This window comes from Cetorhinus maximus, chromosome 2, assembly GCF_964194155.1.
Source record: "Cetorhinus maximus chromosome 2, sCetMax3.hap1.1, whole genome shotgun sequence".
NCBI classification, from domain to species: Eukaryota; Metazoa; Chordata; class Chondrichthyes; order Lamniformes; family Cetorhinidae; genus Cetorhinus; species Cetorhinus maximus.
Window position 1 is genome coordinate 39704440 of NC_135880.1, and position 27996 is coordinate 39732435.

Below are 27996 nucleotides of genomic sequence, written 5' to 3' on the forward strand. Positions count from 1 at the left end.
TCCTTTAAGATGCTCCTTAAAACTTGCCATTTTTGAATTTTTGGTCAGTTGCCCTAATATCATCATATGTGGCTTGGGGTCTAATTTGCTTTATAATGCTCCTTTGAAGGACTATGGGAAGTTTTACGTTTATATAGCACTTCTAACATAAATTGACGAGTACTTACTATGGTTTTTCTCCTCACTTGTAGCAATGGCAACCATTGTCCATCCATTTCTCTACAAATATTTACCATGCTAAAACTTTGCAGTGTATACTTGCCTTGTTTGAACAATCGTAATTCTTTTCACTTTGCCAATTCTGCTTCTGAAGCAAATCTATCCTTTTTTTGTTAAAACCTGAACTCAAAATCACTAGCTGCCATGATGTATTGTTGATAGAAATGCAGAACGCCAATGTTTTCTACTACCGCCTGACATTCTACGCAAAAGCGTGGTTGTGTCTCTCATTATCACTTCATGCTGCTACCTTCTGGTAACCAAGATACCACACGGGTATGGCAGAGATGGATTGGCTTTGTTAAAATTTCTACTATAGTTTTGATCATCTTGCTTTACACCTAATAACAAGTATGAGACATCACTTTGAAGACAATTACATAAAGGATCATTTGCATCCTCTGTATCCTACTGCTCTGTGTTTGAGTATAAACAGTTACTTCCATTCATTTCTATTCTATGGGCAGGATTTTCCCTTTGTCGCACGGGCGGGCTCAGGAGCGGCCGCAAAACAGGCCCGCCGCCTGCGATCGGGCTCCAGCCACGATTTCATGCCGCCTGGCCAATTAACGGAAGGCCAGCGTGAAACACACGCTGAAAGGCTCAGCGCTGCCGGGGCGGGGCGGGAGGAGCGTGAGCGCTAAAGGCTGCGCATGCGCAGGGGAACGCGCACTGAAATCTCCCTGAAGGCACAGGGCTGCCTCAGGCAGCTGAAGAATTTTAAAGTGGAAAATAAAGCTTTTACAAATGATATAAACATGTCCCCACATGTGACTCAGTCACATGAAGAGGGACATGTTAGGAATGATGTAAAAAAATGTCTATTTTTTTTTTTAAATTGCCGTTAAAAACCTCATCCCGCCCGTGGATGAGGTTTTGTAAAAAAAATGCAAAGGCTGCCTCCTGGCCTATTCACCCACCCACCCACCAACTAACCGAATGGTTGAGCGGGCAGCGAAAAATACATATTAATTACTTAAGAGCCTTAACAGGCCTTTTAATTGTCAGCAGGAGCACTGCCGACTCCCGCCGACCGAAAGATCGCGGGAGTGCACAATGACGTCAGGACGCCCGCCCGACATCATTGCACACTATTTTACTCTCGATCGGGTCAGGCACATGCCTGCCTGCGGGACAAAAAATTCTGCCCTATATGTACTCCTATTTAAGGTGGCAATCACAATCTTCGGTACAAGAATATATGGACGTAGGACAGGAGCAGGCCCTTGAGCAAGAGCTTGTTCCTCATTCTGCATAATGCAACTATAGGCTATATTCAAGGTCTAAAGTTGTTGAGTTCCAGCTGCTGCCTCAGCAGATAACAACATCACATGGCATGATTCACCAAGCAGGAAGCATCCAAGTTTTGAATCTTGCTGAATGTTGGGTTAGTCTATCTTAGTCACAGTATTTTACAACACAGAAATCAGCCATTTGGCATTTCTGTCTGATTCCTCCATTATCCTTTTTTTCAAGCAATTATTTGAATTCCCTTTCGATGTATTTGAAAGGCTCTACTATGCCAACAGATTTTTTCATATTCGTTCATGGGACATGGGTATCGCTGATGAGGCCAGCATTTATAACCCATCCACAACTGCCCTTGAGGTGGTGGTGGTGAGCTGCATTCTTAAACTGCTGCAGACCATGTGGCATAAGTACACCCATAGTGCTGTTAGGGAGGGAGTTCCAGGATTTTAACCCAGAGACAGTGAATGAATGGCGATATATTTCCAAATCAGGATGGTATGTGACCTGGTCAGGTGGTGGTGTTCCCTTGCATCCGCTGCCCTAGTTCTTCTCGGTGGTAGAGGCCATGGGTTTGGAAGGTACAGTTGAAGGAGCTTTGGTGAGTTCCTGCAGTGCATCTTGTAGATGGTACACACTGCTGCCACTGTGCGCCAGTGGCAGAGGGAATGAATGTTGAAGGTGGTGGATGGTATGCAAATCAAGCGGGTTGCATTGTCCTGGATGGTGTCCAGCTTCTTGAGTGTTGGAATTGCACTTATCCAGGCAAGGGGAGGGTATTCAATCACACTCCTGACTTATGCCTTGTAGATGGTGGGCAGGCTTTGGGGAGTCAAGAAGTGAGTTACTCTCCGCAGAATTCCCATTCTCTGACCTGCTCTTGTAGCCACAGTATTTAAGTGGCTGCTCCAGTTCAGTTTCTAGTCAATGGGAACCCCAGGATGTTGATAGTGGGAGATTCAGTGATGGCAATGCCATTGAATGTTAAGGGGAGCTGGTTGGATTCTCTCGTGTTTGCAATAATCATTGCCTGGCATTTGTGTGGCATGAAGTTACTTGCCACTCATCAGCCCAAACCTGAATATTGTCCAGGAATTGCTGCATATGGACATGAATTACTTCAGTATCTGAGTCGCCGTGAGCCGTGCTGAACATTATGCAATCAGCAGCGAACATCTGCTCTGACCTAATGACAGATGGAGGGGAGGTCATTGATGAAACAGCCGAAGATCATTGGGCCAAGGGCACTACCCTGAGGAACTCCTGCAGTGATGCACTGGGACTGAGGTGATTGGCATACAACAACCATCTTCCATTTTGGCTAGGTATGACTCCAACCAGTGGAGAGTTCTCCCCCCCACCAGCCGCCGCTCCCCCGATTTCAACTGACTTGAATTTTGCTAGGGCTCCTTGATGCAACACTCAGTTAAATGCTACCTTAATCTCAAGGACAGTCACTCTCACCTCACCTCTGGAGTTCAGCTCTTTTGTCCATGCTTGGCCAAGACTGTAATTAGGTCAGGAGCTGAGTGGCCCTGGGGGAACCCAAACTAAGAGTCAGTGAAGAGGTTATTGCTGAGTAAGTGCCACTTGATAGCCCTGTCGACAACACTTTCCTCCACTTTGCAGAAGATCAAGAGTAGACTGATGGGGCAGTAATTGGCTGCATTGGGTTTGTCCTTTTTGCAGACAGGGCATGCTTGGGGAATTTTCCACATTGTTGGGTAGATGCCAGTGTTGCAGCTGTACTGGAACAGCTTGGGTAGGGCCATGGCTAGTTCTGGAGCACGAGTCTTCAGTGCTGTTGCCGGAATGTTGTCAGGTCCCATAGCCTTTGCAGTATCTAGTGCTTCCAGCCATTTCTTGATATCATGTGGAGTGAATCGAATTGGCTGAAGTCTGGCACCTGTGATGCTGGGGACCTCCGGAGCAGGCCAAGATGGGTCATCCACTCATGATCATGACTCGACTTCTCAGAACAATTCAAGTTTATAAGAGTACATGTTTTTAAGTACATGATAAAGCTATTCATTGTTTACGCCCAAGCAATTGCACAAATATTGCAAGTGTGGCATCAAGTAGCCTTAGCAAAATTGGAGTCAATAGGAACCAGGGGGAAAATTCTCTACTGATTGAAGTCATAACTAGCAGAAAGGAAGATAATTGTGATTGTTGGAGGTCAGTCATCTCAGCTTCAGGACATCACTACAGGAGTTCCTCAGCTTAGCGTCCTCAGCCCAACCTCTTCAGCTGCTTCATCAATGACCTTCCTTCCATCATTAAGTCAGAAGTGAGGATATTCGATGATGATTGCACAATGCTCAGCAGCATTCGTGACTCCTCAGATACTGAAGCAGTCCATATCCAAATGCAGCAAGACCTGGGCAATATCCAGGCTTGGGCTGACAAGTGGCAAGTAACATTCGCGCCACACAAGTGTCAGGCAATGACCATCTACAACAAGAGAGAATCCAACCATCGCCCTTTGATGTTCAATGGCAATGAATCCCCCACTATCAACATCCTGGGGGTTACCATTGACCAGAAACTGAACTGGATTAACCATATAAATACTGTGGCTACAAGAGCAGGTCAGAATCCTGCGACGAGTAACTCACCTCCTGACTCCCCAAAGCCTGTCCACCATCTGCAAGGCACAAGTCAGGACTGTGATGCAATGCTCCCCACTTGCCTGGATGAATGCAGCTCCCACAACACTCAAGGAGCTTGACACCATCCAGGACAAAGCAGCCTGCTTAATTGGCACCACGTCCACAAACATTCACTACCTCCACCACCTACGCACAGTAGCAGCAGTGTGTACCATCTATAAGATGCAGTGCAGGAATTCACCAAGGCTCCTTCGACAGCGCCTTCCAAACCCACGACCACTACCATCTAGAAGGACAAGGCCAGCAGACACATGGGAACACCACTACCTGAAGTTCCCCTCCAAGTCACTCAATACCCTCACCTGGAAATATATCGCCGTTCCTTCACTGTCGCTGGGTCAAAATCCTGGAACTCCCTTCCTAACAGCACCATGGGTGTACCTGCACCACATGGACTGCAGCGGTTCAAGAAGGCAACTCATTACCACCTTCTCAAGGGCAACTAGGGATGGGCAATAAATGCTGGCCCAGCCAGCAAATCCCGTGAATAAAAAAAAATGCAGCATTTACATTTTATGTTGCATATAAGCAAATGAATTCCAGAAGAAAACACAAGCTTTTGAGTGCTCCACCCCACATACATCTCAATCACACTACACAGGGTGGTGCAGATCAAAGGTTAGGTGTTTCACCCACTAGAGGTGGTACTACAGTATCAGCCCAGAATATGTTTAAAATCCAGGTGAGGTGGTGAGGAGGAGAATGGGGCTCACACCTATAGCATCTGGTGCAAAGACTCCACCCAGCTGTCACATCTCATCTTTCTTCAGATTTAAACTGGTGCAATGTGGGATTGATGAGAAGGAAGCAGCGAACAGTAATGATAGCAATATAAGGGTTAATGCTTATATAACAAGAGATTACAATGCATGTTGGAAAGTTCCATCGGGTGTATTATGTCCTCTACTGGTGTTTAAATTAATAACACTACTTCTCCACAGTGCAAAATCCAACAAAACCTTAGTGCTAAGAAATGACAATACTTTAGTTGTCTCAGCCCTATGAGTATGATAATATTTTCCCATCAATTGTTTTTAAGAAGTCTAACAGGGGACTTGCAGAACAGCGGCATAGAATAATGCAGATACACTGGAATACAACCACCTGGAAGTTCTCCTCCAAGTCACTCACCATCCTGACTTGGAAATATAACGCCATCCTTCAGTCACTGGGTCAAAATCCTGGAACTCCCTCCCTAATAGCACTGTGGGTGTACCTACACCATATAGACTGCAGCAGTACAAGTAGGCAGCTCACCGCCACCTTCTCAAGAGCAATTAGGGATGGGCAATAAATGCTGGCCTAGCCAGAGATGTCCACATCCCATGAATGAATTTTTAAAAATGCTCCTAATTTTGCAGGCAGTGAAGAAGCAGCAGCACTTGTCGTTCACCTCAAAAAAAAACTACCCAAAACTTGTAGCAGGCTCAAGCACAGGCTTCCTCTTTTCCAACATCAATTTGAGTTTGGCACCTTCAACAGGTGATCTGTGCCATCCAGGAGGATGCAAGGACGCTGAACAACCAACCAGACTGAACAAAGAACAAAGAAAAGTACAGCACAGGAACAGGCCCTTCGGCCCTCCAAGCCTGCGCCGATCATATTGCCCGCCAACTAAAACGTTTTGCACTTCCGGGGTCCGTATCGCTCTATTCCCATCCTATTCTTGTATTTGTCAAACTGCCTCTTAAACACCACTATCGTACCTGCTTCCACCACCTCCTCTGGCAGCGAATTCCAGATACTCACTACCCTCTGCGTAAAAAACTTGCCCCGCACATCACCTTTATAGTTTTCTCCTCTCACCTTAAATCTATGTCCTCTGGCAATTGACTCTTCCACTCTGGGAAAAAGCTTCTGACTATCTACTCTGTCCATGCCACTCATAATTTTGTAAACTTCTATCAAGTCACCCCTCAATCTCCGTCGCTCCAGTGAGAACAATCCGAGTTTCTCCAACCTCTCCTCATAGCTAATAACCTCCAGACCAGGCAGCATCCTGGTAAACCTCCTCTGCACCCTCTCCAACGCCTCCATATCCTTCTGGTAATGTGGTGACCAGAATTGCACGCAATATTCCAAGTGTGGCCTAACCAAGGTTCTATACAGCTGCAGCATGACTTCCCAGCTTTTATACTCAATACCCCTGCCAATGAAGGCAAGCATGCCATATGCCTTCCTGACTACCTTATCCACTGCGTTGCCACTTTCAGTGAAGAATCCTCACGAACAGCAAAAGTGGAAATAACCATTTAAAATCATTTTAAGTGAAATAAAGACTGGGGCACACACATAGGAATGAGGGAGAAACTTAAATAGGAAAACAAAACTTCAAAAAAAAAACTTACGTTTTAATTTTGATTTTTTTAAAAAATCTGTAACCTTTTAATTTTCTTCTGAGTGAATGAAGCTCCAGAGTTGTAAACTTATGTTTTTCAGGGCCAGAGGAATTGTTCAGCAATAATTATGAAACAGTACACCATTAAAAACTCAGTTACTTCTTATGAACAAGGCTTAAGTTTTTCCATTGGTCTTTACAGTGAGAATAGTGGGCAATTTGTTCAAGTACACACCTGAACAATGATTTATATGTTGATTTCATCTGCAAAAACTGCAAAAGTGCACCCTGTGGAGGAACAGGGTATCTCTGACAGCAAGTTCCAATTTCCAGGTTTAACTATGGAAGGCAGATTACTGTCAAGTTTACTGGTTAAAAAAAACAGTGAGCACAGACAGCTTCACCATTCTTACTACTGCAAATTCCAGGCCAGTATGTTTTCACATATGGAAAGTGGACTTGAATCTTGAAGGGAACATCTCCTTCATTTGCAGAACCATATGTTTACAATAAATGGCAACCATTCTCTCCAGCTAGTCCATGTCAGTCCTTTGATCAAAAACAAATATCAAGTTGCATGTGATTAATGCTGGCTTTTTTTTTTAAACTGTCCACGCAGAGATAAATTAGTTGATTTCAGAATTCAACTGGTGATTTCCTTTAATAGAAAACCGGAATCATCATAAAATGATACAGCGTAGAAAGTCATTCGGTCCATTTATGCTCTGTTTCTAAAAAAAACCTGACATCTTTCTCATGTATGGCACACAGAATTGATAATAATGCTTCAGTACATAACCAAAGTTTATAAACAGGTTTGGCACAACTTCCATGCTTTTGTTCTCTATGCATCTGTTTATAAAGCCAAGGGCACTGAGTATTTCAACAGCCTTCTCAACCTGCCCTGGCACCTTGAAAGGGCTTGTGTATGTGCACCTCCACATCTCTTCCTGGACACCCTTTAAAATTGTACCATTTAGTTTAGCTGAAAAATAGACTCTCTGTGACCTCAATGTGTCTTTCTCCCAAGCAAGTGAGACCAAGTAAAATAAAGCTGCCAAATCTAGAGCCTCCTGGTTATTCAGAAGCATACAGGCCAAGATAAAGCAGAAAAAGAAAAGACAGTCACAAAAGACTTAATACGGTAGAAAGCCTGGAAAGTACAGGGGTGAAGTAAAAATGGAAATTAGGAAAGCAGAGAGAGGATACAAAAAAATATTGGCAGGTAAAATCAAAGAAAATCCTAAGATGTTTTATCAGTACATTAAGAACAAGAGAATAACTAAGGAAAAGTTAGGGCTTACCACATGGTAACTTGTGGGTTGATGCAGAAGATGTGAGCAGAGTTCTCAATGAGTATTTGTCTCTGTCCTCGCCAAGGAGAGGGATGATGCAGACATTCTAGTTCAAGCGGAATGTCAAATATCAGATAAAATAAGCATAGTACGAGAGGAAGTACTGGAGGGACTGGCATCCTTGAAGGTGGATAAACCACCAGGGCCAGATGGATTGTATCCCAGGCTGTTGAAGGAAGCCAGGGAGGAAATACCAGATGTTCTGAGGATCATTTTCCAATCCTGACTAGATATAGGCGAGATCCCAGAGGATTGGAGATCCGCGAACCTTGTACCATTATTTAAAAAGGGTTCGAGGGATAGACCAGAAAATTATAGGCCGGTCAGTCTGACTTCAGTGGTGGCCAAATTATTGGAAACAATTCTGAGACACAGGATAATCTTAGAAAGGCACGGATTGTTCAGGGATAGTCAGCACAGTTTTGTTAGGGGAAGATCATGTCTTACTAACTCAATAGAATATTTTGAGGAAGTAAAAAGGAGGAATGATGAGGGTGGTGCAGTGGATGCTGTCTATATGGATTTTAGTAAGGCATTTGACAAGGTCCCACATAGAATACTGATCAGGAAAGTGAGATCCCATGAGATACAGGGGAAGGTGGAGAGTTGGATCCAAAATTGGCTTAGTGACAGGAAGCAAAGAGTAATGGTCGATGGATGTTTTTGCGAATGGAAAATGGTTTCCAGCGGTGTTCCACAGGGCTCAGTGTTGGGGCTCTTTCAGTTTGTTCCATATATTAATGATTTGGGCTGAAACATGGGAGGCATGATTGGGAAATTTGCAGGTGACACAAAAATTGCCCGTGTAGTTGATAGTAAAGAGGATAGCTGTCGACTCCAGAAAGATATCAATGGTTTGGTTGAGTGGGCGGAGAAGTGGCAAATGGAATTCAATCCGGAAAAGCGTGAGGTAATATATTTGGGGACGACAAACAAAGCAAGGAAATACTCAATAGACGAGAGGATATTGAGAGGGGTTGAGGAAGCAAGGGACCTTGGAGCGCATGCCCACAGGTTCTTAAAAGTAGCGGGGCAGGTCAAGAAAGCATATGGAATGCTTTCCTTTATTGGCCAAGGTATTGAATACAAAAGCAGGGATATAATGATGAAACCATATAAAACGCTGGTTAGGTCACAGCTGGAATTTTGTGTACAGTTCTGGTCACTGCATTACACGAAAAACATAATTGCACTGGAGGGAGAGCAGAAGAGATGTACAAGAATAGCTTGAAAATTGCAGCTATGAGGAGAGATTGGATAGGCTAGGGTCGTTTTGCTTAGAACAGAGGAGGCTAAGGGGTGACCTAATTGAGGTGTTCAAAATTATGAGGGACCTAGATAGGGTAGACAGGAAAGACTCGTTTCCCTTGGTTGAGGGGTCAATTACCAGGGGGCACAGATTTAAGGTGATTGGTAGAAGCATTAGAGGGGACACGAGGAAAGTGGGTATCTGGAATTCACTGCCTAAGTTGGTGGTTGATGCTGAAATGCTCAACTCATTTAAAAGGTAAAGAAAACAGAAAATGCAGGAGAAACTCAGCAGGTCTGACAGCATCTGTGGAGAACGAAAGAGTTAACATTTCAAGTCTGTATGACTCTTCTTCAAAGCTAAAGAGGAGTAGAAATGTGATGGAATTTATATTTAAGGGGGAGTGGAGCAGGTAAAGTAGGATAGAAGGTCAATGAAGGCCTCTGACCTGCTCTTGTAGCCACAGTATTTATTTGGCTAGTCCAGTTCAGTTTCTGGTCAATGGTAACCCCCAGGATGTTGATAGTGGGGGAATTCAGTGATGGTAATGCCATTGAACATCATGGGGCGATGGTTGGATTTTCTCTTGTTGGAGACATTCATTGTCTGACACTTGCATGGTGCAAATGTTACTTGCCACTTGTCAGCCCAAGCCTCGATATTGTCCAGGTCTTGCTGCATTTGGACATAGACTACTTCAGTATCTGAGGAGTTGCGAATAGTACTGAACATTGTGCAATCATCAGCGAACATCCCCACTTCTGACCTTATGATGGAAGGAAGGTTATTGATGAAGCAGCTGAAGATAGTTGGCCTAGGACACTACCCTGAGGAACTCCTGCAATGATGTCCTGGGGCTGAGATGACTGACCAACAACAACCACAACCATCTTTCCTTTGTGCCAGGTATGACTCCAACCAGAGGAGAGTTTTCCCCCTGATTCTCATCGACTCCAGTTTTGCTAAGGCTCCTTGATGCCACACTCTGTCAAATGCTGCCTTGGTGTCAGGGGCAGTCACTCTCACCTCACCTCAGGAGTTCAGCTCTTTTGTTTATGTTTGGACCGAGGCTGTAATGTAGTCAGGAGCTGAGTGGCCCTGGCAGAACCCAAACTGGGCAACAGTGAGCAAGTTATTGCTAAGCAAGTGCCGCTTGATAGCAATGTTGATGACCCCTTCCATTACTTTACTGATGATCGAGAGTAGACTGATGGGGTGGTAATTGGATGGGTTGGATTTGTCTTGCTTTTTATGTATAAGACATACCTGGGCAATTTTCCATATAGCCAGGGGGTGCCAGTATTGTAGCTGTACTGGAACAGCTTGGCTAGGGGGTGCAGCAAGTTCTGGAGCACAAGTCTTCAGTACTGTTGCTGGAATATTGTCAGGGCCCATAGCCTCTGCAGTATCCAGTGCTTTCAGCCATTTCTTGATATCACGCAGAGTGAATTGAATTGGCTGAAGACTGGCATCTGTGATGCTGGGGACCTCCGGTGGAGGCCGAGATGGATCATCCACTCAGCACTTCTGACTGAAGATTGTAGCATATGTTTCAGCCTTATCTTCTGCACTGATGTGCTGGGCTCCTCCATCATTGAGGATGGGAATATTTGTGGAGCCTCTTCCTCCACTGAGTTGTTTAATTGTCCATCACCATTCATGACTGGATGTGGCAGGCGCGCAGAGCTTGGGTCTGAAGCGTTGGTTGTGGGATCGCTCAGCTCCGTCTATCACTTGCTGCTTATGCTGTTTGGCATGCAAGTAGTCCTGTGTTATAGCTTCACCAGATTGACACCTCATTTTTAGGTATGCCTGGTGCTGCTCCTGGCATGCCCTCCAGCACTCTTCATTGAACCAGGGTTGAACCCCTGGCTTGATGGTAATGGTAGAGTGGGGGCTATGCCGGGCCATGAGGTTACAGACTGTATTCAAGTACAGTTCTGCTGCTGCTGATGGCCCAGAACATCTCATGGATGCCCAGTCTTGAGTTGCTAGATCTGTTCGAAATCTATCCAATTTAGCATGATGGTAGTGCCATACAGCACAATGGAGGGTATCCTCAATGTGAAGCCAGGACTTCCTCCACACAATGACTGTGCGGTGGTCACTCCTACCAATACTGTCATGGACAGATGCATCTGTGGCAGGCAGGTTGGTGAGCTTGAGGTCAAGTATGTTTTTCCCTCTTGTTGGTTCCCTGACCACCTGCCGCAGACCCAGTCTAGCAGCTATGTCCTTTAGGATTCGGCCAGCTCGGTCAGTAGTGGTGCTACTGAGCCACTCTTGGTGGTGGACATTGAAGTCCCCCACCTAGAGTACATTCTGCACCCTTGTCACCCTCAGTGCTTCCTCCAAGTGTTATTCAACATGGAGGAGCACTGATTCATCAGCTGAGGGAGGGCAGTATGTGGTAATCAGCAGGAGGCTTCCTTGCCCATGTTTGACCTGATGCCATGAGACTTCAAGAGGTCTGGAGTCGGTGTTGAGGACTCCCAGGGCAACTCTCTCCCAAATGTATACCACTGTGCCACCACCTCGGCTGGGTCTGTCCTGCTGGTGGGACAGGATATACCCAGGGATGGTGATGGTGGTGTCTGGGACGTTATCTGTAAGATATGATTCTGTGAGGATGACTATGTCAGGCTGCTGCTTGACTAGTCTGTGAGACTGCTCTCCCAATTTTGGCACTAGCCCCCAGATGTCAGTAAGGAGGACTTTGCAGTGTCGACAGCGCTGAGGGTACCGTTGTCCTTTCCGGTGCCTAGTTCGATACCAGGTGGTCTGTCCAATTTCATTCCTTTTTCATGACATTTCAGAGGGAATGTATTGCTGTGGGTCTGGAGTCACATGTAGATAAGGATGACAGATTTCCTTCCCAAAGGGCAGTACCAGATGGGTTTTTACAACAGTCAACAATGGTTTCATGGTCATCAATAGACTTTTAATTCCAGATTTTTATTGAATTCAAATTCCACCATCTGCCATGGCGGGATTCGAACCTGGGTCCCCAGAGCATTAACCTGGATCTCTGGATCACTAGTGCAGAGACAATACCACTCCGCCATTGTAGGGGCTAAGGAGAGATGTGACAGTTTCGGGGGGGAGGAGGGGGCGGTGGTTGGGAAAAAAGTATAGAACAAGGGATAGAACAATGAATACATGAATAAAAATAAATAAATAAAAAATGAAAATATATTTTTTAAAAATAAAAATTAAATTAAAAAAAAAATTTAAAAGGGGGTTAAAAAAGGAGTGAAGATAAAGGATCAGAGTTCATGATCTGAAGTTGTTGAAAATGTTAAGTCCAGAAGGCTATTAAGTGCCTTTTTAATTTTAAAAATTTTTAAAAATTTATTTACTTATTTTTATTTATTACACCTGTCACTTGTTCTATGTTGTTCTTTCACAGAGTGCTGACCCTTGTTCTGCTATTCACGCATTCTGCTTTAACCTTTATGTCACTATCAGCACATTCTTTAGCCCTTACCACTATCATTAACACTCCCTGTCTTGTGAGCGTGACATCTTTGTCAATCTCTCCTTAACCTCCACTGACTTTCTATCCTGTTTTATCTGCTCTACCCTTAGACAGTATTAATTCCGTCACAGATCTACTTCTCTTTAGCTTTGAAGGGTCATACAAACTCAAAATGTTAACTCTGTTTCTCTCTCCACAGATGCTGTCAGACCTGCTGAGTTTTTCCAGCATTTTCTGTTTTCATTTCAGATTTCCAGCACCCACAGTATTTTGCTTTTATCATTTAAAATGTACCTGCATCTACACCTGAAGAGTTGTAACCTGCAAGGCTATGGACCAGGTGCTGGAAAGTGGGATGAAAGTGAGCAGCTAGTTTGTTTTTTCTCTTTTTTGCTGGTGTAGACACAATGGGCTGAATGGCCTCTTTCTGCATGTAACCGTTCTATGGTTCTAAGATTTTACATTGAGACTTTTACTGTAACAAAGACTAAAAGCACCACGGACTAAACACTGTTGCTTTAGGTAACCTATACTTTAAACTATAGAACAGAACCTTCCTCTTTTACTCTTAACATAATTGAAAAAACACACTGCAGAGATATGCTTTACATTGTCCTTTCAGCAGACATTTAATTCTTCCAGAACCAGTCCAAAGTGATTATTAGCTCGAGGGTTTATTTCTGTTCTTTTCCTTTCTTAGGCTGGTAACTTTTAATTACAGAATGTCTTTCACAGAGTGTCCTCCCCCGGAGATTCTTCCACTAACTCCTCTCAAATTTGATCTTTCTAATTCAAGCGTGAACTTCCACCCACATTCCTGCACCGGTGAATCATAAGGTCTCCTGGCCTCTAACTGCTTCCCCTCTCCCCCAGATCCTGGTAGAGTCTCAGGGATATCTTCAAAACCCTTCCCCTCTCAAAGCCCAACTCCTTGACAGCATGAATTCACATGGAACTTGTATCCAGGTAGCAATGCATATTAGCTATTCTTTAGACCCAAAATCTACTCTATCTTGAAATTAAATGGACAGTTTAAAACATAACTATTTACAACCTGACATTCTGAACACCTCCCTGGAACTTTGGAGATGATCAGTCTAACCACTGTAAACACAGATGTTGCTGTCAGTGTCTCCAAGTGTGAACACCTTTCATCTTCTTCCCAACAAAACAATCTAGGCCTTCCATTAATTTTTAAGAACACCCTCCCCCAGGCCTGTTGTCAGGCAGAATTCAGAACTGGTCATAACCCCCTCCTTAATTTCAACCTAGATCAAAGGCATAGTCCTAAAACATAAAAATCTTATAAACCCCATAATTGTAACAACACACACAAAAAGTTGTTCTGTTCTTAAGAGCAAAAAGCAGTAAAATCTCTAGAAAATATCCCATCTGTACAAGAGGTCGAAGAGTAATGATGCATGCTGAGAATGAGGCATTTTGCAGATGCTCAGCCTACACAATCTAAATCCAGTTAATGGAGTCATAACTTTATGCAAAGTTATCAAACCCAAAACCAGACATTTGCGAGAGTCTGATACCTTCAAGTAAAACTCAACGGAAAGGCCAAAAGGCACGAAAGACAATCCAGGTGATAAATTTAAGCACATTATTTTGAAATACGTATTTTTGAAAAAAAGTTGTTACTAAAAAACTCAGAACAAAAATTGCAAGATTTACATACTGATGTGTTTACATAGGCATAAACCATTTTTCAAGAGTTTATACTTTGTCGATTGTGCTTTTCTCATGGCACAAATGAACAGACATCTTAAGAACAATCTAAGCTTATCTCAATAGCTCAATAGAGATCAGCGAAGCTTCACTTTTAAACCCATTAACATTTAATGAATTCAGTATTCAGCTCCACCCAAAAAATATGAACGGTCAGCCAGTTCATCACCTTTATGATAGTGCAACACTGAGCCAAAGGATTCAAAAATGGACCCTTGGAAGCACTGGAAAATTCCCACTGGCAAACAAAACATTTTATTTGGACATATAATATTCATTATTGCTTGGAATTAAGTGTGACCACAATTGATCTCCAAAGTAGTATTTCTATTAGTTTTGAAATTACAATGAATGGATTTTATAGGCAAGTAGTTATTAACAAAATAAGCATTTTATGAAGCTCACCTTACGCTTCTGTTGCTTAGTGTGCCATAGAACATCTTGATAATGGAATGCTGTTGAGGACTTCACTTCCTGTAATTTAGCAGTCGACATCAATAATGCTTCCAGTGTTTTACTGGGATCTTCCTCATCAATTATATCATTGATAAGCTCAGCTGCGCTGACCTCTGTAGCAGGAACATCAAGCCAAATACAAACTTACAACAATTAAACTGATCGTAACAGTGATAAATGGCAATATTATGTTTTGGTTGTTCTACATACCTATAGAATACTAAATGACCTGTTGTAGATATAGTTTTGCTAGTTCCCTGAAAGCTTTCAACCCCAAAATGTAATTAAAATTTTCACAAATAAAACTATAAATATAACTCTCCTCAAGTTCATGAAGCCAGCATACTAAGCTCAAATGATTCAATTTCCAGTTAGCCAATCTCAGTCAGTGTGCTAAACCTTGATGTCCCTAGTTGGAGAGAGGTAAAGGAGCCAGTATTCCTGCTCCCAATCACTATTGGCAACACATATTAAAAAACATGCATGGATTGTGTGCAAAGGATAGTGCTCAGCTGTGCTTCCCCACTGTCAAATAGACCACCAACAACCTTATTCAGGCATTCACAAAAAATGGGGCCGGGGAGGGGGTAATGCGTACAGGAGCAATGGCCATGGAATCACACTCCCAGAAGTCAAAGTCTTCAGAGCTGAGAAAGGGTAGAAAATTGGTAACTTTAAAAGCAAGTAATCCTAATAACCTGCTGATAATGGATTGAAAAAATATTCATAATACAGGGAGCAATGACATTAAAGGGCACTCTGCAAAATTATCTTAGCATTATAAATTTAATATTTGTATGCCTCCTTCCAATGAAGCTTTTGGAATTTCAAATTATTTAGAGTCAAGTGATTATGAGCTGAAATCATTCACTAACATATATACGCATGGGCTGGTTTATATGGAAACCAGCATACAGATTACTAATTGATAACCTTGCAATAAGGATGCAACAATTAGTCCTTCAGTGAAGCATTCAGTACGTGCAACTTCATGGAGTGTGCAAAAACACACTACAGTCAGGATGATGGCTTTTCAGTTGAAAAGTTAAGGAAATAATATTAATTTTATTTGAAGCTGAGGAAGCATTTCGACGTGTGTAAATTAGTGTTCAAAGACAGACTAAGATGCAGAAATTGTCCTTTTGATTTTAGTGAAAAAGGATTAGATTGGATATGATTTTTTCATTTTAATATTCAAAAAATAATTTCTTTGTCAATTTACTTTGGTGAGATTTTATTGCATCTACGTAATGTGGACCTCATTTCTGCTTAAACTACAATGCATGCAACACACAAATGATTTAGTGCGCTATAGGCACAGCAATTACAGCACACACTGATGTTCCTGTCATCTTCTGGACAGCCAGATTCAGAGTAATTGAGAGCTCGCCCATGCAATCAGTTCCACTACACAGTAGGGACACTTTACCTTTAGTTTACTACAATTGTGCAAAAAGTCATCTCAGTTTTAGAACACAGAACTCACTTTCACTTTCTTCCGTAACCTGCAAATTAACTTCTTCAATACAGCTCTGAATGTCATTCCAGCTTAAGTACTGCTGTCCTTGGTCTGTAGCTTCTGCCTTCATTAGTACCAGCATGTCCACATATCTGAAAGAAAAAGAACTTAGAATCTGAAAAGTCCAATAGCACTATTAGGAACTCGTTTTACACATCTTCAAGTCTCAGCTAAGACAAACTGCATGTGAAAACATTCATGCATTTACCCACTACATCAGGTGTGTGCACATACACAGAATTCAAAACTGTGTTTACAGCTTGCTACCACACCCATCTGTCTCTGTGTACTCCAGCAAGAGATGTCAAACTACCCAAGTTAACTAGAGTGAACAGGGACCAGGCCCCTGTTGACTCCTTCAGCTAACCATCCTTTAACTCCATCTATCTCCTGCCTGTTTACTGCTGGGAAATCAAAAGCGCTCCTGCGGATTTTTATTAATCCATCACATGCATTATATAAAATAAACTGTGTTAAGTAAATCTGGACAATTATTTCAAATTAATCCATGACAATAAGACAAAATGCATAAGTTAAATTAGCGAAAAGCAAATTTAGGGCTGGTGTGGGTAAGTCTTATGAATGTGCACTCGTCTGATGTAGTTATGAAAGTATGTTGTGAAGCGGATGTAATGAGGTTGCAGATGGATATAGATAGGTTGAGTGAGTGGGCAAAGATCTGGCAAATGGAGTTTAATGTGGGAAAATGTGAAGTTGTTCACTTTGGCAGGAAGAACAAAAAAGCAGAGTATTACTTAAATGGAGAACTGCTGCATAATTCTGAGGTGCAGAGGGATCTAGGTGTTCTAGTACGAGTCACAAAAAGTTAGTATGCAGATAGAGGAAGTAATTAAGGTGGCTAATGGAATGCTATCTTTTATTACAAGTGGGATTATTACAAAAGTGAGGATATTATACTTCAGTTATACAGGGCATTGGTGAGACCGCACCTCGAATACTGTGTGCAGTTTTGGTCTCCTTATTTAAGGAAGGATGTAAATGCATTGGAGGTGGTTCAAAGGAGGTTTACTAGATTGATACTTGGAATGAGTGGGTTGTCTTATGAGGAAAGGTTGGACAGACTGGGCTTGTTTCCACTGCAGTTTAGAAGAGTGAGGGGTGATTTGATTGAAGTATACAAGATCCTGAATGGCCTTGACAAGGTGGACGTCGAAAGGATGTTTCCTCTGGCGGGTGAGTCCAAAACTAGGGGGCACTGTTTTAAAATTAGGGGTTGCCCTTTTAGAACAGAGATGAGGAGAAATTTTTTCTCTGAGGGTTGTGTGACTTTGGAATTCTCTGCCTCAGAAGGCGGTGGAGGCGGGGTCATTGAAGATTTTTAAGGCAGAGGTAGCTAGATCCTTATTAGGCAAGGGAATTAAAGGTTATTGGGGTTAGATGGGAATGTGGAAATCAAAACACAAGAAAATCAGCCATGATCTTATTGAATGGCGGAGCAGGCTCGAGGGGCCGAATGGTCTACTCCTGTTCCTATTTCTTAAGTTATGTTTTTATGGACGATTGCCTTTGTTTCAGTGCAGCTTCGAAGGTTTTTGAATTTAAGGTTGGCTTTCTCCCATTCTGAAGCAACCAACAATAGGCAAGATCGGAGAATAAATAGTAGCACATAATATGGAAGAAACAGTGTTTTTAGTGTCATGTGTTAAATGGCAGTGCAGCATATTCCAAGGTTTGACACTAGATACACATAAAATATAATATAAATAGCCTGTCAGGAAGAATGCTCAAAGGAACTAGCAGCACTGTACTGTTCTGCACATGAAATCAGTCACGCATTTATTAGCTCATAGTTTTAAATAACTCCCCTTTGACAGCCACAAGGACTTAAAATATTAACTGGAAAATAAGGAACTTACACTGAGCTCTACATTCACCATACTGTGCAGCAGTTGTGTGGAGATCAGAAAATACGTAAGGAAATGTTTGTATCCTTGAGAGATTGAGCTCTACAAAGAATACTGAATTATTCTTTCAATATTCCATCATGATTATTAGAAAGGTGACAAAGCTTAAAACAAATTCCAAATTACTATAATGATATTTGTGTTTAATAGTATTCATTAAATCTGACCAATATTTTCTAACCTAAGGCATGGCCCAATTGATTTTATTCCTCTGTCTAGCAAGTTCAAGAAAATTACACAAGGTGGCTTTCTGTCTATGCCATACAGGAGTATAATGACAAGGTTTCTCTAATCGACCTATGTGGCTTATGGCATTTACACAGATGTTGGGCAAGTGAACACGCACTCCAGTTTATAGAATGCATTAGCTTGTTTATGGAATGGTCAGCATCACTGAATCAAAGAAAAATAACCTGTTATAAATCTAATAATGTAGCACGTCATAACTCAATTCTCGGACACCATAGATCACTGTGGTGGCCTTTTGATTTGAACGCTTCCTTATACCTCTGACCACAACTGGACAAAAAAACTCATTGTGGATTGGCTGTAGTTTGAGTATCACTTCCTCTACATTATACTCTACCATTTTAGCTTGAAGATCCATTAGATGTTTCTTTATTAATTGCTACTACAGGAAAACTGGACACGTGAACATCTTCATAATATGTCAGATATCTTTCTTAAGGCAACATGTATGATTCCTATTTGTCCTCCTAGACATCTCTGAAGTATTTGGTGTAGTTGACCACGATATTCTTCTACGATCATCTTTCCTCATGGCTCTACTCCGACCTATCTTTAGACATTCAGCATGTCTTCAGCAACATTTTCCTTTCTGTCTCTGCACTGTCACTTCAAGAAGCTCCCAATACTCTTATCTATAGTCCCTCCTCATCCCCACCTATATGCTGTCCTTCAGTGACATCTGAGTTCAGTTTCCACATGTATGCTGACATCCAGATCTACCCATCTACCACTTCTCTCGACCCTATTCCTATCTCTGTGCTGTCAGTGTGTCCAAATCAAGCCATACATAAATAACTTCCTATAATTTAATCAGGAAGAGCAAAAGCATCACTTTAAGTCTCCAACGTATTCTATGCTTTGACACACAGCCCCCTCCTCAGCTACCCTCTCTGGCTGAGCCAAATCATGTGAAATTTGGTACCTCTTCTTCAGTCCCTCCACTGCTGAAATCATATCCATCCTTTAGCCCCCTGTGGACTCAATTTTTCTAGTATCCTCCTTATGGGGAGATGGTGGCATAGTGGTAATGCCACTGGAGTAGTAATCCAGAGTCCCAGACGAATGCTCTGGGGACACGGGTACAAATACTGCCACAATAGCCGTTGGAAATTAAATTAAATTAAATTAAATTTAAAGCTAGTCTTAGTAATGACGACAATGAAACTATCATTGATTGTTGTAAAAACCTATCTGGCTCACTAATGTCCTTTAGGGAAGGAAATCTGCCATCCGTACCTTGTCTGGCAAACATGCGAATCCAGGCACACAGCAACGTGGTTGACTCTTAACTGCCCTCTGAAATGGCCTAGCAAGCCCCACTGTTCAAGGGCAATTAGAGATAGTCAACAAATGCTGGTCTTGCCAGCGACGCCCATATCCCATGAAAAGGTAAAGAAGAAAATTAATCTTTATTCACTGTGGCCCCATTTCTAGAAATACCTACTACTCCTCTTCTCTTTGTGCCTTTAAATTAAATCTCTCCCTCCATGGCTCGCAGGTTAATTCCTTAATTGTTCTTTTTTCTTTCCCTAACACATCCACCCTGCGAACATCACCCCAGCCCAGCTCCCACCTCACCCCCACAACAATAAAACATCTTGGAAAACTTATACCATAAAGGCACTACATAAATTGAAGTTTATTATCACCATTAGCTATTTTCACCCCATTTATTGTACTAGGGCAAACACTTAAAAAATGGAAGATGAACTGGTAATTGCATATAGGGTGACAAACTTCTGGAACTAACAGCGGAAGCAGCTGGTGTTGGAAAATTCAAGAGGAAACTGGTCAGCTTTTTATGAAGGAAGTAACTGGGAGATGTGAGGTAACATCATACTTTGGGTTTTAAAAAAACTTGGGATACCCATCAGATATACTGCAATAGCATTTTACAGTCATGTGACTTAGAAGTCTTATTTGGGGATGACGGAAAGGGTGACTTGAAGGTTTATCTGATTAGTGTTTCGAATTCAAAAGAGCAAAAGCTAAGATTAGAAAGCATAATTATGAGAGTAATTGATTACATATAAGTGAGCTACCCACTTAATACATTAGCACTGAAACTTTCAAATACTAAAACTGTTATAGCCACAGTATCTAACCCAAAGGAGACTAAACATTCTTGATTACAAAGGTGCACAGAAATCACAGAAGCAGAATATGAAAAACAATGCCAAATACAGTAACAAGCTAGTATAACTACAACAACAGAATAACTGGTTAGCATGACCAATTTTTAGTCAATAATAAATTGATTACAATATATATTTTATAGCAACTTCCATTGTGACAGGAATAGTGTGTGATTATGTCACCTATAAGATGATTTATTAATCTCACCAGATAGCAAGACTGTTCCTTTGCAAGTACTGCCAAGAAAAATAATTTACTTCAGTGCAGAGTGTACTTATAATTATCTGCAAATTTGAATCTGTTGGAGGACACATTGACATTTACACAGGTAACAATCCCCTTCCTTTTCTTTTAAAACACTGCCCTGCAGTCACATGGCATGTTCAGATTTTTGTGCAGTTTCCTTCTCCTTATCACACAACAAAGTAAAACATAGTTCCATTACATGAAAATGGGCAAGGCAGAAAGTTGTAATCGTGTTACAGTTAAAGCTGGCTGAGAACTTGTTTAAAGTTAGCTCTACCATATATAAATATAAATTATAAATACAAACAGACCACCCACACACACCACGCACACACACAGAGGAACAGCCTGACAGCGAGACTGAAAAAGATTTCAGAAAGAAACAGGTTAGCAAAGTCCAAATTTTGCATTACTAAGTGTGAGGTATTACATTTCCAAAAGGAAAACAAGGAATGAAAGAATACAGTCAATGCAAATAGTGAACAGGTAATAAACGGACAAAGCACAACATTTCTTAAAAGTGCGAGTAGAACTGGATAAAGGCATAAAAATACAGATCATCATCATGGATTTTACAAACAGGAGCAAAGAGATAGTGATAAATTTATACAAGGCAGTTTTAGGAATTCAGTTATGGAAAGCAGATTAAACTCATAGGGAACATCTCAATATGATGAAAAACTACAACTATGAGGGGTGATTTAAGATATTGACTATTTTCACTAGAATAGAGAATGCTATAGCAGCCCTATTATTGCTGTTTTTGAATTGTGAAGGGCTCCACTATGTATAATAGGGAAATACTATTTTCTCTGGATAGGGAGTTGGTAATGTCAGGTGATCAATTTAAAATTACCAGAAAGTGAGGAGAGGGGTTCGGGGAAATTCCTTTACACAGAGAGCACAGATAATTTTGCAAGAGAGAGGAACTGTGGCAGAGACTATTTCTTCATTTATTGTAGATAATATTTGATGACCAATGAGGTGGTTTTGGATATCACTGACAAAGAGCCAGCACAGGCTTAAGAAGTTGAATGATCTCCTCCTGTACTGTAAAGTCCTAAAGCTTATCATTGATTCTCCATATAAATAAAAGTCTTTGACAGATGCTTCTAAAACAATGCGTTTGAATTAAAATGCACTCGAGGTCCAACCTGCCTATTAAATGCAGCAACAAATCCTACTTCAGTAAATCATTTATTACTCACCCATAATAATCACGATCTAGGTGTGTTGACAGTTAAATACCAGTTTCAGCATCAGAAAGCTTAACCTGCTAGCTAGCAGAGAAATTACTGAACTGGATCCTCACTTTTGCAAAATGAAAATATGTGCCACAGTTATATGCCAAGTAACTACGTTGTACAATAGCATTCCATCACATTGGCTCTCGTACAAGAATACTTTACATGTAATTTTTCCACTCCGATATTTGTTTCAACACTCTTGCCTGATAAATACATAATTATTCAATACCATTTATTACTATGCATGCCATTCATTTTCTTATTCAACAATTTCGTCTCGGTTTGCAAATTGCAGTCAGAGAGTTAGAGCTCTGAGTAACATACCGCTGTGTGTTTGCATCATGCAGTTTGCTAACTCCAATAGAGGAGCTAGTGAGGTTCTGTAATACAGCATGAACATCATTCATTGTCAATGCTTCATTCAGTGCAGCCACTGCTGACAACATCTCCACCGCAATAGCAAGCTCTTCATGAGTCAGTTTCCCCTGTAAGTTGGTGAACAGAAAAATGGTTTATACGAATGTAAGAATTAGGAGCAGGAGTAGGCCACTCGGCCCCTCGAGCCTGCTCTGCCATTCAATAAGATCATGGCTGATCTGATAGCAACCTCTACACCACATTCCCACCTACCCCGATAACCTTTCATCCCCTATAAAAACAAAGACGTGGTTTTTTTTGGTGATGAATTTCTCTAAGAATTATGGTTTGCGTTATCTTATTTGAAACTACATTAATATATATGTTGGGTGTACTTCTTCTGTTAACTACTCTTAACGTAGCAAGCTACCTAAATCTACAATATTCAACCAGTACTGCATCAGATGTCGATACACTTAAGTGTGACTGAACTTCACTGATGTTGCACACAAACAAAAGCAAGTCATTAAGAGCAAGGGGATCAGGACTGGGAGCTAAATATCCAAGGATATACATCCTATCGGAAAGATAGGCAGGTTGGCAGAGGGGGTGGGGTTGCTTTGTTAGTAAGAAATGAAATTAAATCGATAGCAAGAAATGACATAGGGTCAGATGATGTAGAATCTGTGTGGGTAGAGTTGAGGAACCGCAAAGGTAAAAAACCATAATGGGAGTTATGTACAGGCCTCTGAACAGTAGTCAGGATGTGGAGCACAAGATACACCAGGAGATAGAAAAGGCGTGTAAGAAAGGTAAGGTTACAGTGATCATGGGGGATTTCAATATGCAGGTAGACTGGGAAAATCAGGTTGGTAGTGGATCCCAAGAAAAGGAATTTGTGGAATGTCTACGAGATGGCTTTTTGGAGCAGCTTGTGGTGGAGCCCACTAGGGAACAGGCAATTCTAGATTTAGTGATGTATAATGAGGCAGATTTGATAAGGGAGCTTAAGGTGAAGGAACCCTTAGAAGGAAGTGACCATAATATGATAGAATTTACCCTGCAATTTGAGAGGAAAAAGCTGGAATCAGATGTAACGGTATTACAGTTGAATAAAGGCAACTACAGAGGCATGAGGGAGGAGCTGGCCAGAATTGACTGGGAGATGAGCCTAGCAGGAAAGACAGTGGAACAGCCATGGCAGGAGTTTCTGGGAATAATTTGGGAGACACAGCAAAAATTCATCGCTAGGAAGAAGCAGCATACTAAAGGGAGGACGAGGCAACCATGGCTGACAAGGGAAGTCAGGGACAGCATAAAAGCTAAAGAGAAAGCATACAATGCGGCGAAGAGCAGTGGGAAACCAGGGGATTGGGAAGCCGACAAAGACCAACAGAGGACAACTAAGAAAGAAAAATGGAGGGAGAAGATTAACTATGAGGGTAAACTAGCAGTAATATAAAAGAAGATTGCAAGAGTATTTTTAGATATATAAAGGGTGAGAGAGAGGCAAAAGTGGACATTGGGCTGCTGGAAAATGACGCTGGAGAAGTAGTAGTGGGGAACAAAGAAATGGCGGAGGAACTGAATAGGTACTTCATGTCAGTCTTCACAGTGGAAGACACGAGTAACATCCCCAAAGTTCAAGAGAGTCGGGGGGCAGAGGTGAGTATGGTGGCCATTACCAAGGAGAAGGTGCTAGGAAAACTGAAAGGTCTGAAGGTGGATAAATCACCTGGACCAGATGGATTACACCAAAGAGTTCTGAAGGAGATAGCTGAAGAGATAGTGGAGGCGTTAGTGGTGATCTTTCAGGAATCACTCGAGTCAGGGAGGGTCCCAGAGGACTGGAAAATCGCTAATGTAACCCCCCCGTTTAAGAAGGGAGTGAGGCAAAAGACGGGAAATTATAGGCCGATTAGCCTGACCTCAGTCGTTGGTAAGATTTGAGAGTCCATTATTAAGGATGAGATTTCAGAATAGTTGGAAGTGCATGGTAAAATAGGGCAAAGTCAGCATGGTTTCATCAAGGGGAGGTCATGCCTGACAAATGTGTTAGAATTCTTTGAGAAGGTAACGAGTAGGTCAGACAAAGGAGAGCCAATGGATGTTATCTACTTGGACTTCCAGAAGGTGTTTGACAAGGTGCCGCACAGGAGGCTGCTCAGTAAGATAAGAGCCCATGGTGTTAGAGGCAAGGTACTAGCATGGATAGAAGACTGGCTGTCTGCCAGGAGGCAGAGAGTGGGGATAGTGGGGTCCTTGTCAGGATGGCGGCTGGTGACTAGTGGAGTTCCGCAGGGGTCAGTGTTGGGACCACAACTTTTCATTTTATACATTAATGATCTAGATGAAGGAACTGAGGGCATCCTGGCTAAGTTTTCAGATGATACAAAGATAGGTGGAGGGACAGGTAGTATTGAGGAGGCAGAGAGGCTGAAGAAGGATTTGGACAGGTTAGGAGAATGGGAAAAGAAGTGGCAGATGGAATACAACGTGGGGAAGTGTGAGGTCATGCACTTTGGTGGGAAGAATAGAGGCATAGGCTATTTTCTAAATGGGGAGAGAATTCAGAAATCTGGAGTGCAAAGGGACTTGGGAGTCCTAGTCCAGGATTCTCTTAAGGTTAACTTGCAGGTTGAGTCGGTAGTTAGGAAGGCAAATGCAATGTTGGCATTTATTTTGAGAGGACTAGAATATAAAAGCAGGGATGTGCTGCTGAGGCTTTATAAGGCTCCGGTCAGACCACATTTAGAATATTGAGAGCAATTTTGGGCCCCGTATCTCAGGAAGGATGTTCTGGCCCTGGAGAGGGTCCAGAGGAGGTTCACGAGAACGATCCCAGGGATGAAAGGCTTAACATATGAGGAACGTCTGAGGACTCTGGGTCTATACTCGATGGAGTTTAGAAGGATGAGGGGGGATCTGATTGAAACTTACAGAATACTGAAAGGCCTGAATAGAGCGGACGTGGGGAAGATGTTTCCATTAGTAGGAGAGACTAGGACCTGAGGGCACAGCCTCAGAGTAAAGGGAAGACCTTTTAGAACAGAGATGAGGAGAAACTTCTTTTGCCAGAGAGTGGTGAATCTATGGAATTCATTGCCACAGAAGGCTGTGGAGGCCAGGTCATTGAGAGTATTTAAGACCGAGATAGATAGGTTCTTGATTGGTAAGGTGATCAAAGGTTACGGGGAGAAGGCGGGAGAATGGGGTTGAGAAACTTATCAGCCATGATTGAATGGCGGAGCAGACTTGATGGGCCAAATGGCCTAATTTCTGCTCCTATGTCTTATGGTCATTAGAGAGAAGGGAGGGTTGGGTTGGCCACAAAAAAATCCATAGGTTTTGGCTGAAGGCACAAGGTATACCAAACCTTACAGTGTGGAGAGCAAATGAGATTAGTTGGTGCAATGGTTACCACACTGTTACTATATTAGTCTTCAGGCACTCCTAGGTCTTAGGAATGGAAATAAGGATCAACAGTGAAGTCAAGCTAAATGCATTTTTAGGAGACTTGCCACTATGGAATAACTTTTCTCGGTGTCTCTCATTTACCACATATGACACATATAATAATAACGTTTGATACCAAACAAAATAAGTGGTAATGAGGTTTTTTTGGCTTTCTTTGTCTAACAGCCTGCACGGAGTTAAGAAGTTGAATGGCCTCCTTTTGTACTGTAAAGTTCTAAAGCTTATCATTCATTCCCTATATTAAAAAAAATTGTTATTTACAGGTGCTTTTAAACCAAAGCTTTAAGAATTAAAATGCACTCAGGATCTAAATTGCCATTAAATGTGGCAACAGAACCTACTTCAGTGAGTGATTCATTGCTCATCCAAAAGCATGATCTAGGTATGTTGACATTTAAATACCAGTTCCAGCATCAGGATGCTTAACCTGCTAACTAGCAGAGAAATTACTGAACTGGATCATGCCTTTGCTACAGAACCTGAATAGACTGATTGGAAGGTTGTACCACTGACGTACAACTGAAAAAAAATGTGCATTTTTTTAAACCCATGATCCACCAGAATTTACACGCAAAATTTTCTAAATTTATCAGACATTAAAAATTGCATCCATCCTTTCAAAATATTTACATTTTAACTGATTTTATGGCATTATGTCCTGAAGGAGGCCAGATGTGTTCTAATCATGGATAACATGGAACTAATTTGGCACTAAGTTGTGAAAGAGTAGAAAATACAAGTGTCAAAACAATCGATGTCATCTCTTATATTAGTTACTGCAGAGAAATTAAAAGGGCACATATAAGTGAATAACGAATATGCAAGTATTTTATTTTTGCTGCAGCATTGTAACCAGCACACACAAACTAAGGTCGATCCTGAGTCTATTGGTGAGTACTGCACAGTGGTTAGTTTCTGTTCTCCAGAGCAAGCAAACCAATAATACATTCTGGTTTTGTTAGACCCACATGAACTCCACGAGTAGTGAAGCAAAAATCATTCCTCAATCGTGGTTCTGTTAAATTTAATCTTATGACACAATCTCATGGTATTGTGTGGTGAGCAGGGTGGTCCTTCATGCTGGAAGATAAATATACAGTTCCAAAGAGTTATGGGGCACAAGCTCAGTTTCCTACTCCAGTGAGGTTTTGTCTAAATTACAACACTGGGGCAAGGCGCTAGACTAAGCAAAAAAAAAAAAATCATGAGGGACCGCACAAAAATCCATCAACAATTCTTAAGAGGTTTTGGAGCAGGTTGTGTGTTCTCTTAGACTTTATACCCAGCAGCAATAAAAATAAGATCTAGGGGGAAAGCCTAGCCTAGCCTGGCCTTACATACATGCTGGTTGGGGGAAAGAATCTACAAAAGACGAGATATTAAACACAGCATTAGATTAATGAGCTCAGTAAAGTCTAGTCCTCAAGTTTTTTTTCTCCATGATTTTTATTAATCTTCTTGTGCTGTAAATGAGAGCCGCATTGAAGCCTGGACCAGCACAACCAAGTTACTTCAATGGTCTTGTTTCTTTTTAGCAACTTCCTGTACAGAGCTGAAGGTATTGTCGAAAACCACAAATCGGATTGGTGACGATGGAAAACGAAGCACACACGGTGAAGGTGTCATATACACATTGACTATGAGGGATTTGCAATGGAAGGTACAGAAATATTTGAATAAATACGTTCATCATATTTGCATTTTTTTTTTGTACGTTGAACATTTACCTCAGGATTCTGTTTCTGCAGGTTGGATAGTTCTACCTGGTACAAGTCAGCCATGTGCGAGTACATTGCAGGCAGCTGAGCCTCTGGTAGCATTAATGCTTTCACTGTCTGAGCTGCATCACCATTGCGGATAGCAGTATTTATCTTTTCAACAGCTTCAAGCTCTTCATAAGTTCAAATAAAAACAAGTCATTAGTTACAAAATCTGCTACAGCAGCATTATGTTGTGATAAGAATGTAAATCAATCTCGTGAAGCCATACAGACAAGGAAAAGACCACCATATCCATGCTCATTCTTTCCAGCAGGTGGGGTAAGATTACATTCCACCCTCACCATTCATCAGCAATGGTAACTCATGGAGG

At 41.8% G+C, this 27996-nt stretch overlaps 1 protein-coding gene across 1 annotated transcript in view; it reads right to left on the reverse strand.

Annotated features, from left to right (window-relative positions):
- The window catches only part of iqgap2 (IQ motif containing GTPase activating protein 2), a 369497-nt gene that overhangs the window by 122394 nt on the left and 219107 nt on the right, over positions 1–27996 (reverse strand). The window contains exons 12-15 of the mRNA XM_078563474.1: positions 27633–27796; positions 22396–22556; positions 16236–16360; positions 14699–14862 (exon numbers count right to left, since the gene is read on the reverse strand). Coding sequence (XP_078419600.1) covers positions 14699–14862; positions 16236–16360; positions 22396–22556; positions 27633–27796 — 614 coding nt within the window. The remainder of the gene's footprint in view (positions 1–14698; positions 14863–16235; positions 16361–22395; positions 22557–27632; positions 27797–27996) is intronic.